At 39.2% G+C, this 11,106-nt stretch overlaps 1 protein-coding gene across 1 annotated transcript in view; it reads left to right on the plus strand.

Moving 5' to 3' along the window:
• Positions 1-10,384, plus strand: part of CWH43 (cell wall biogenesis 43 C-terminal homolog) — a 50,235-nt gene extending 39,851 nt beyond the window's left edge. Inside the window, exons 15-16 of the mRNA XM_025887541.2 lie at positions 6,454-6,609; positions 9,547-10,384. Coding sequence (XP_025743326.1) covers positions 6,454-6,609; positions 9,547-9,625 — 235 coding nt within the window. The 3' untranslated portion in view covers positions 9,626-10,384. The remainder of the gene's footprint in view (positions 1-6,453; positions 6,610-9,546) is intronic.
• Positions 10,385-11,106: the final 722 nt, after the last annotated feature.

Genomic DNA, 11,106 nt, shown 5'->3' on the forward strand with positions numbered 1-11,106 from the left:
AAGGATGGGGATGGGGAGTGTGGGGCGGTGGGGCGGGGGGGTGACTGTGCTATGATCCAGAGGATCGGCAGCAGCCTGAAAGAAATGAGGGAGGTCACATGCGTATACCCCGGGAAGAGCACTGCCTGCAGGGAAAAGAGCAAGTACAAAAGTTTGAGTGGCGCATGCTTAGTATTTGTCGGTAAGAGCGAAGGGGCCAGCAGGGCTGGAGTAGACTGAGATGGAAGCGAGGTGACATGAGAGAGGTAAGTGGGGACAGATCATGTAGACAGTGGATTGATTCACAGGTCCCTCCACTTATAGGGTCCTTCAGTGGAGGGAACATGCTGGAGATAGTCCCTGAAACTCACGGCAATACTCCTGCGAGTACACAATTTGTTGGGGGATATTTGACTTGAGGCCTCTAATACCCTCCTCGGGACAGTGCTGGAACTCTGTGCGGGCTTCTAGGAATGGGCCTCTCTGGCCTGACCCTTCTCCACACAGGCTAGTTCATCACCCAGAGGTGTCTTGGCATTGGCTACCTGAAGTTAGGGGTTGATGGTGAACTTATCACCCCTAAGTAGCCTTATATTTTAAGATCTGTGGTCTCCATTTATGAGGGGAAATGGTTGGCTTCTAGGGATGAGACTCACAGGATCAACTTCTCTCCTATCGGAGATGTGGCTTGTTCAGTTATGAGTCAGAGTCTAGTGAAAGCACACGGGGATGTTCAGCTCTTCTTTACCTTTTTTGTCATTCAACAAGTATTGGTGGAATATAATGTATGCCAGGCACCAGGGGTATAAGCAGTAAACAAAACAGAGACGGATCCTTACCCTGGCAGAAGGAAGAAAGACCATAATAATTCCATGGCGTCATAGTTTAGGAGGTGGTGAGTCTGGTGGAAACCAACTGAGCAGGTTAAAGAGCATCCAGAAGATGGAGGTGGGTGCCACTGTAAATAAGCGGGTTGGGTGGGTCTTACTGAGAAGGTGACACTGGAGCTAAGATTTGAAGGAGTGGTCCATGTGGGTGAGAGAAGACCCTTCCAGGGACTAGCTTAGTGCAAAAGCCCGAAGGCACATCTGCACAGATGTGTCTGAAGAAAAGTGAGGCTGGTTGGGCTACAGTGTGTGTGGGGGATGGGGGTGGTAGAAGAGGTAAGGGGGAGTATATGGACAGGGAAGGAAGGCAGAAGATCACATCAGGTTCTGTGGGCTCTTATTAAGACTTAATAAATGGTGACCCTTATTGGTTCCTGAATAAATCCATAGGTTCATGGGCTCATATGCTTACTGGGATGAGACAAGGAGACCTTTGAGATGCCAAGATAGTTCTGGTTACATTAATAATTCAGAAACTCCAAAAGGCCCAGAACATGCCCACGTGGCTGCAGGACAGATAGCTTATTATTTTGGTGTTTCCAAAGGGTTGAGGTGGGAGGGAGAAGCTAAAGTGTTAGTTTTATAAAGTATATGATACCAGATTGAAAACACTTGTTTCTGTTTTCATTCATATTCAAGTGGTTGTTTTAATGAGGATATTAGAATTTCTAGAAAACAGTTTATGATATATAGTGAAGTAGGTATAAAATGAAGTTGTCAATATTGTTAGTTGCCACGGAACAGTGATATTTATAGTACCAGTGCCCATAATAGCTAATCATTTGGCTCTGTATACTTGTGGCCCAAGACCCTTATTACCTCTCCTTGGAAGAGTGGGGTGGCAGACTTTTAATATATAAATATTTACATATATATATGCTAAATATGGCTGGGTGGCTTAAACAACAGAAATTTATTTACTCACTGTTCTGGAGACAAGAGAAAAAGAGTGTGTGCAAGCACATATGCTGTATGGTGTCTCTTCTTTTTTAAAAAAATGTTTATTTATGGGCGCCTGGGTGGCTCAGTCGTTAAGCGTCTGCCTTCGGCTCAGGTCATGATCCCAGGGTCCTGGGATCGAGTCCTACATCGGGCTCCCTGCTCGGCGGGAAGCCTGCTTCTCCCTCTCCCACTCCCCCTGCTTGTGTTCCCTCTCTCGCTGTCTCTCTCTCTGTCAAATAAATAAATAAAATAAAATAAAGTGTTTTATTTAAATTCAATTAGTTAACATATAATGTATTATTAGTTTCAGAGGAAGAGGTCAGTGATTCATCAGTCTTAAATAATACCCAGTGCTCATTACATCACATGCCCTCCTTAATGTCCATCACCCAGTTACCCCATCCCCCTACCCCCTCCCTTTCAGTAACCCTCAGTTTGTTTCCTATGATTACGAGTCTCTTATGGTTTGTCTTCCTCTCTGATTTCATCTGGTTTTACTTTTTTCCTCTCTTCCCCTATGATCCTCTGTTTTGTTTCTTAAATTCCACATACGAGTGAGATCATATGATAATTGTCTTTCTCTGATAGACTTATTTCACTTAGCATAATACCCTCTAGTTCCATCCATGTTGTTGCAAATGGCAGGATTTCTTTTTTTGATGGCTGAGTAGTATTCCATTGTGTATACAAACCACCTCTTCTTTATCCATTCATCTGTTGATGGACATCTGGGCTCTTTTCATAGTTTGGCTATTGTGGCTATTGCTGCTATAAACATTGGGGTGCAGGTGTCCATTCAGATCACTACATTTGTATCTTTGGGGTAAATAACCAGTAGTGCAATTGCTGGGTCATACGGTAGCTCTATTTTCAACTTTTTGAGGAACCTCTATACTGTTTTCCAGAGTGGCTGCAGTATGGTGTCTCTTCTTATAAGGACACTAGTCTTATTGAATCAGCGTCCCACCCTTATGACCTCATTCAACTTAATTACTTCCTTGGAGATCCTATCTCCACATATGGCTACACTGGGGATATAGCTTGACATATGAATTTGGGGGATGATACAAACATTTAGTTTATAACAGATGGGAAAGTAGCAGAACTAGAACAAAAAAATCCCCAAATGTATATGAAACCACAAAATACCCCAAAGAGTCAAAGCAATCTTGAAAAAGCAAAGCAAAGTGGGGGGGGGGCACCTGGGTGGCTCAGTCGTTAAGCGTCTGCCTTTGGCTCAGGTCGTGATCCCAGGGTCCTGGGATCGAGCCCCGCATCGGGCTCTCTGCTCAGTGGGAAGCCTGCTTCTCTCTCTCCCACTCCTCCTGCTTGTGTTACCTCTCTCTCTCTCTGTCAAGTAAATAAACAAAATCTTAAAAAAAAAAAAGAAAAGTGGGAGGCATCACAATTCCAGACTTCAAGCTATATTATAAAGCTGTAGTAATCAAGATAGTATGGTACTGGCACAAAAACAGTCATATTGATCAATGGAACAGCATAGAGAGCCCAGAAATGGACTCTCAAGTCTATGGTCAACTAATCTTCGACAAAGCAGGAAAGACTATCCAATAGAAAAAGACAGTCTCTTCAACAAATAGTGTTGGAAAAACTGGACAGCAACATGCAAAAGAATGAAATTAGACCACTTCCTTTCACCAAGCACAAAAATAAATTCAAAATGGATGAAAGATCTAAATGTGAGACAGGAAACCAAGAAAATCCTAGAAGAGAAAGGCAGTAACTGCTTTGAGATTGGCCATAGCAACTTCTTTCTAGATATGTCTCCTGAGGCAAGGGAAACAAAATCAAAAATACACTATTGGGACTACATCAAAATAAAAAGCTTCTGCACAGCAAAGGAAACAATCAACAAAACTAAAAGGCAACTTACAGAATGGGAGAAGATACAGAAGATATTTGCAAATGACATATCTGATAAAGGGTATCCAAAATTCATAAAACTCAGCACCCCCAAAATGAATAATCCAATTAAAAATGGGCAGAAGAAATGAACAGATATTTCTCCAAAGAAGACATCTAGATAGCCCAACAGACACATGAAAAGATGCTCACGATCAGTCATCAACAGGGAAATGCAAATCAAAACTACAGTGAGATCACCTCACACCTGCAGAATGGTCAAAATAAAAAACACAAGAATAACAAGTGTTGACGAGGATATGGGGAAAAAGGGACCCTCTTACACTGTTGGTGGGAATGCAAACTGGTGCAGCCACTGTGGAAAACAGTATGGAGATTCCTCAAACAGTTGAAAATAGAATTACCATATGATCTAGGAATTGTACTACTGGGTATCTGCCCCCAAAATACAAAAACACTAATTCAGAGGGATACATGCACTCCTATGTTTATAGCAGCATTATTTACAATAGCCAAATTATGGAAGTAGCCCAAGTATCCATCAATAGATGAATGGATAAAGAGGAAACGGTATATATACACAGTGGAATATTATTCAGCCATAAAAAGAATAAAATCTTGCCATTTGCAATGCCATGGATGGAGCTAGAGATTATAATGCTAAGCAAAATAAGTCAGAGAAAGACAAATACCATATTATTTCACTCATATGTGGAATTTAAGAAACAAAACAAATGAGCAAAAGGCGGGGGGGAGGAAGAGAGAGGGAGGCAAACCAAGAAATAGGCTCTTAACTATAGAGAAGAAACTGATGGTTAGCAGAGGGCAGGTGGGTGGGAGGATGGGTGAAGTAGGTGATGGGGATTCAGGAGGGCACTTGTGAGGAGCACCGGGTGATGTATGAAAGTGCTGAATCACTATATTGTACACCTGAAACTAATATTACACTGTATGTTAACTAACTGGAATTTAAAATAAAAAAACAAATTTAATGAAGTTAGGGATTATTGTTTTTCAGTTTTGTCCATAAAACCAATTCTGTAAACTTTATATCAGCCATCTAATTCAATGCCGTGCACTTCCTAAGCACTTAATAAATCCTTACTGGACAATAAGAGACTCCTTGTTTTAGTAGACAATTTGGATTGTCTGGTTCCTTATCTTCAAGGACTTTTAGAAGGACCTTGAAGGCAGTGTCTATGAAATGAGTTAGAACTTTGATCTTAGAGATTTGATAAATAACAGAAGTTAGATTTATTAGAGACAGTGACCGTGACTTACAGGGAACTGCACAGATTTGGGACCTGGGCTTAGACAAATAGCTCAGCCTGTCAGACACCTGTCATCCCATTCTGATGCTGTCACAGCTCTCCTCTTTCCCTTCATGGTGGGCAGACCTGCTGCCTCCACGTACCCCAGCTCTGGGTTTCTGTCTCTATTTGGTATGTAGTTACAGGTTTTGTTTTTGAATGTTTCTCCTACTACTTGTCTGGCTCAAGCGCCCACCGCCTGTCACCTAAATCCTTACCGTGGCCTCCTAACTGGTCTCCCTTCCCTGGAGTCTGTTCTCTACACAGTCGCCATTGCATTTCTGCACAGAACCGCTTGGATTTCCACCTCACTGCCAGAAGAAGATCTGAAGTCCTTAGAGGGGTCTGCACAGAAAGCTTTGTATCATCCACCATCCCCGACATGTGTGCAAACTCATCTCCTACTGTGTTTGCCCTTATGCACTCCACTCCAGTCACTGGCCCTCAAAAAAGTCAAGCATATTCTCCTTCGGGATGTTTGCATTTGCTGCTCCCTTTCCCTAGAGCACCCTTCTGCCAACATCTGTCTGGGTTGTTTCTTCGTTCAATCTTTTGTGCCAGTGTCACTCTGTCAGAGCGGTATGCTGAGCATCTACTATAAACTAGCAACCTCTGCCACTTAGCATTTCCTGTCCTCTCTACTCTTATTCTTCCGGGGTACTTAGGTACTTTTCACCACCTGATAGATTTTATACATACATACATATTTAATTCGTTCTCCCCAACTAGAATGAAAGCTCTACGAGGGCAAGGGTTTTGTTTTGTTCACTGTTTATCCCTCCTATCTAGAACGATGCCTGCGTGTGGTAGGGACTCGATATGTATTTGTTCACTGAATAAGTGAATGAACGACTGAAGTGGATAGTTTTTTTTTTTTTTGAAGAGGCAAAATATAAATAAAATAAAATGAATTCTTGGTTGCCCATGGTTCCCCTGTAACTGTAACATGGTTCCCTCACTGTAACTATTTGGATAACATCTATAAAATGCTTTGATTTCCTGTAGAACTGAAAGCTCTAAGCAAAAACAGGATGTGTAATTTTTTTTCAGACATACAAAATCTTTTATTTTAGACTTGTAAATGTGGATGAAAATATGCGTGTGGTATTTGAATTTTTAAAGGTAAGAAAGAGTTTAGGCATATCCTCCTGTCATTTTGGAGAACTGTTCTTGATGTAAAACATAATTATGTGATAGGTGATTTGTAGAGACCAGAATATTCATTAGTGTTTGTTTAGTTGATTAAATCTGTGTGCATATTCCTTATTCATTTATATAATAAGAGCAATATTTTGATAAATATTTGGAGTAATAAATCAAGCTAATTCTAGTGATGTACAGAGTAGAGTTATAAATGGGAAATTGGCCTAATAATGCAGGTGATATCTATTAGATCTCATCAGATTCCCGTACGGTGATAAAATCTTTACAAACCATTTCTATTTCTGCCATAGACTGGGTTATGCAAGAATCTCCCATGCTGAACTGAGTGACTCTGAGATTCAGGTGGCCAAATTTAGGATCCCTGATGACCCCATTAATTATAGAGACAACCAGAAGGTGGTCACAGACCAGAGGGAAGTTCCAAAGGAAATTCATTTCAATCCTAGGTGAGTGCGTTCCTTCCTGAGGTACCACATCCCCTTTACAGACCTAAATATGTTATCCTGCGATGAGTTCCAAATTAAATATGGTTCTAGAGGTTTGTTCAGGTAAGGACACTCATGGTAAAAATGATAAGATCCTGACTGGATTGAAGTTATGGTTCCTGCTTTCTGGGATAGAGTAACATGTTATGGTCCCAGGGTCAGGTGAAAAAGATCACATTGGCATCATCTTCATCACCATCACCATCAACACTGCAATGACAGCTAATATTTGAGTGTTCTGTGTTCCAGACCCTGTTCTAGGTGCTTTTGGTATTATCTCAGTTAATCATTCTTGGGTTGGTACTCTCATTATCCTCATCTTATAGGTAAGAAGTTCAGGCTGAGGAAAATGAAATGACTTCACTGGGATTACATGGCTAGTGAATGACAGAGCTCAGAAGTGGGAAGGAAGGCTGTTAGCATGGTTGGGTTGCTGAGAGTCTCAGCTCTGGCTGCACACTGGACTCACCTGCGGAGTCCCACCTCTGGGCTTTGGGTTTTCACAAATCATTCCCAGTTACTCTAATGTGCAATTAGGATTGAGGCTATGTAGAGAGGATAATTCATTTCCACTGCAGAGATTCTAGCATGTGAAATATATTGGATTTTGTTTAGTTCTAAATAGAGGTTATCTGAGAAATCTGCAGCAAATTATGTGCTTTGAAATATGTTTTTTTTTCTTCTCACGGCTAGATAAGAAATGTCTGCATAAAATGAAGCCCAGAACATATCATATATGTTATTATTATTTGACATTTCTATTACTTTTACAAGCTAATCGCTGGAGAAGCTTCTCAAACTTCATTTTATTTGCTCCCTGGGGCGTGGAGGATGTGGGTGAGGGACAGTGGAATTTATGTTTTCTTTTTCTTCCTTGTCTCTCCTTACAACAAGAAAAAAACTGTACTAAAGTGTAGGGAATGAATGTAAGAAGAGCTATAACAAGTCTTTGATTGCTTGCATTGCTGTGTTTGATGTCACTCACCCCTTGTGTGTGTAATATGCTAGTGAAGAACATGGGCTCCGAGGCAAGCTACCCGGTTCCAATCCTCACTCTTGCCAGCAAACGGCTGGGGAACTGTGGGCGAGTTGGCTAATCTCTCTAAGCCTCAAGTCTCTCACCTGCAAAATGGGAAAAACAGTAGTGCTCACCTCCTAAGGTAATTTGAGGTTTGACTGAAACATAGAGCTCCTAGAATAGCATGATGATACATGTGATTTTTTTTTCCTGTTCATACATTTGTGCTGTCCATGTACTTTTGGCACATTTCAATAAAGCTGTTTGAAAAAAAAAAAAGGATGTGCATGGTGAATGCTGAATAGGCAGTAGATACAATAGCAACAGTAATATTTATAATCGTCACAGAAGTGAAATCCAAAGTTTTCTTCCTTTTGTTGACAGAAGTGACTTCTTACATGGAAGCTAGAAAATCTGGGAAGATAAAGGTTCCCCTGTTTCCTTATTCTCATACATCAAGAGTGTGGAGAAGTCCAAATAAAATATTTTTTAGCTAATCACAACTGCAGATTAATCCAAACCACCTGTGAAGGGAGCTCGATCTGCTTTCCCACTCAGTTTAATTATGAAAATAGCAGAAGCATAAGTAGAAAGCTTGTCTTAATTTTAAAAATTCCACATATATATAAAAACATTTATCAAATAAAAATAGTCAAAGAATACTAAGTTCATCAAAAATCCCATTCCTTAATTCAGCAAGTTCTCATTGAGTACCATGGTATCATCACCATGCTAGGCCTTGTGCTAGATACTCAGGACAAAACGGTGAATAAGACCAAGTCTTTGTTGTAAGGGAGCTTATGTTCTAGTGGGGAGATAAGCAATTCAAAAGTTATCACTGGTAATAGTTTTGGATACATCTTTGCTTTTTATGTGCCTATATATCTATATATCACACAATTATCTCAACTTTATAATTGTATGAAACATATATGTACGTGTGTGTATGTTCATTCTATTTATTAATCTCATTTTTTCCCTCCAAATAGTGTATGATGAGCCTCCTTCCACAATAAATTCTTCTGAAAATGTTTTTAAATGATTGTATAATATTCTATTATATGGATGTACCAAATATAGCTAACCAAGTTAGTTGTTTTTGCACATTTATTCTTTCATTATTATAAGAAGTCTTCTGGGGACTCCTTATTAAATCTTTGGGCATATCCTTGATTAATTCCCTAGGACTCAGTTCTAGTCATAGAATAGCAGATCAAAGGTGCTATTTTAATATTCCTTATTATTGTTTTGAGATGACAAAAAAAAGCCAGACCCCCTATGTCCTGCATTATGGAGGCTATGTGGATATTGTGATTGCTGATGAAGAAAAGGAAGTCAGTGGCTTCATTTACTCAGGTCTTACCTTCCTTTCTAGTGCCTTTTGTATTTCATCATCCCAGCCAGAGCTGTAAAATTAATTAATTATTCATTAGCAAGGTAAGTTGTTCATCTGTAGCACCTGTGGAAGACTTAGAAGTTGAAATTGTGCCAAAGTAGATTACATATGCATTAATGTGATATAAATAACATTTCAGGTTTCAGGATCCCTTCATCCATAAAATGGATATTATTCAAACTGAAGACTAGAGAGAAAATCCAGACTTATTTTTCACCAATGTTATCAGCCAATAATTCTTAAACAGTCGTGCTTTTGGAATGATTCATAACCATGGAAAGAGGACTTTGAAGGTTAAAATTGTAGTCTTGCTTTCCCATATGCATGAATCCTTTTTTATTTCTGCATTTGTTGTTTTGTAAGTTGATCATATCTCTCCTGGTTTTATAATAGATAAGTAAAACCATAATAGATTATGGTTGAAATTTTATATAAGAATGTACTTTTCTGAATGGCCTTTACATGTCAATTACATTTTTTTTAGATTTGGATCCTACAAAGAAGGACATCATTATGAGAATAATCATCATTTTCATATGAGTACACCCAAATACTTTTTATAAACTATTTAAAACAGGATTCATTGACTGAGCAAGTCTAAGGAAAACAAAAGTAGAAGAAGAAGAAGAAGAAGAAGAGATGAACGAAAATGGGGAACTACCCACAAAGAACCTCAATTTTTAAAAAAATATGGCATTTATGCAGTGGGAAATTCTATCAATTTATAAAATATATTGCTAAGTAAAAGCATTTCTCCAAATTGTTTTTCTTAAATTTCTGATAAAATATAGAATGTGGGGTAATATAAGAAAGTTTTACTGCTAATTTATTCTGTTGTTTTGGATGGAATATTCTCTCTATATCTGTTATGTCCATCTGATCTAGGGTATCATTCAAAGACACTCTTTCCTTATTGATTTTCTGCGTGGATGATCTATCCATTGATGTAAGTGAGGTGTTAAAGTCCCCTACTATTACTGTGTTACCATCAGTTGCTCTCTTTATGCCTGTTAGTATTTGCTTTATGCATTTAGGTACTCCAATGTTGGGTGCATAGATATTTATAACTGTTATACTCTGTTGTTGGATTGATCCCTTTATCATTATGTAAATGGCCTTCTTTGTCTCTTGTTACAGTCTTTGTTTTGATTTTGTCTGTTTTGTTTAATATAAGTATTGCTACTCCATATTTTTTTTTTTTGCTTCCATTTGTATGGTAAATGTGTTTCCATCCCTTCACTTTCAGTCTGTATGTGTCTTTATGTCTGAAGTGAGTCTCTTGTAGGCAGCATACTGTTTCCTTTGCTGTGCAGAAGCTTTTAATCTTGATGAAGTCCCAATAGTTCATTTTTGCCTTTGTTTCCCTTGCCTCTGGAGACGTGTCTAGCAAAACATTGCTGTGGCCGAGGTCAAAGAGGTTGCTGCCTGTGTTCTCCTCTAGGATTTTGATGCATTCCTGTCTCACATTGAGGTCTTTCATCCATTTTGAGTCTATTTTTGTGTATGGTGTAAGAAAATGGTCCAGTTTCATTTTTCTACATGTGGCTGTCCAATTTTCCCAGCACCATTTGTTGAAGAAACTGTCCTTTTCCATTGGATATTCTTTCTTGCTTTGTTGAAGATTAGTTGACCATAGACTTGAAAGTCCCATTTCAGAGTGCTCTATTTTGTTCCATTGATCTATGGGTCTGTTTTTGTGCCAGTACCATACTATCTTGATGATTATAGCTTTGTAATAGAGCTTGAAGTCTGGAATTGTGATGCCACCAACTTTGGTTTTCTTTTTCAATATTCTTTTGGCTATTCGGGGTCTTTTCTGGTCCCACACAAATTTTAGGATTATTTGTTCCAACTCTGTGAAAAATGTTGATGGTATTTTGATAGGGATTGCACTGAATGTCTAGGTTGCTCTGGGTAGCATAGACATGTTAACAATATTTGTTCTTCCAGTCCATGAGCATGGAATGTTTTTCCATTTCTTTGTGTCTTCCTCAATTTCTTTCATAAGTGTTCTTAAGGTGAAGGCACCTCTTTGGTTAGGTAT

This window comes from Callorhinus ursinus, unplaced genomic scaffold (assembly GCF_003265705.2).
Source record: "Callorhinus ursinus isolate GAN/ISIS: 27379988/994484 unplaced genomic scaffold, GSC_fseal_2.0 scaffold4, whole genome shotgun sequence".
In the NCBI taxonomy this organism is placed as follows: Eukaryota; Metazoa; Chordata; class Mammalia; order Carnivora; family Otariidae; genus Callorhinus; species Callorhinus ursinus.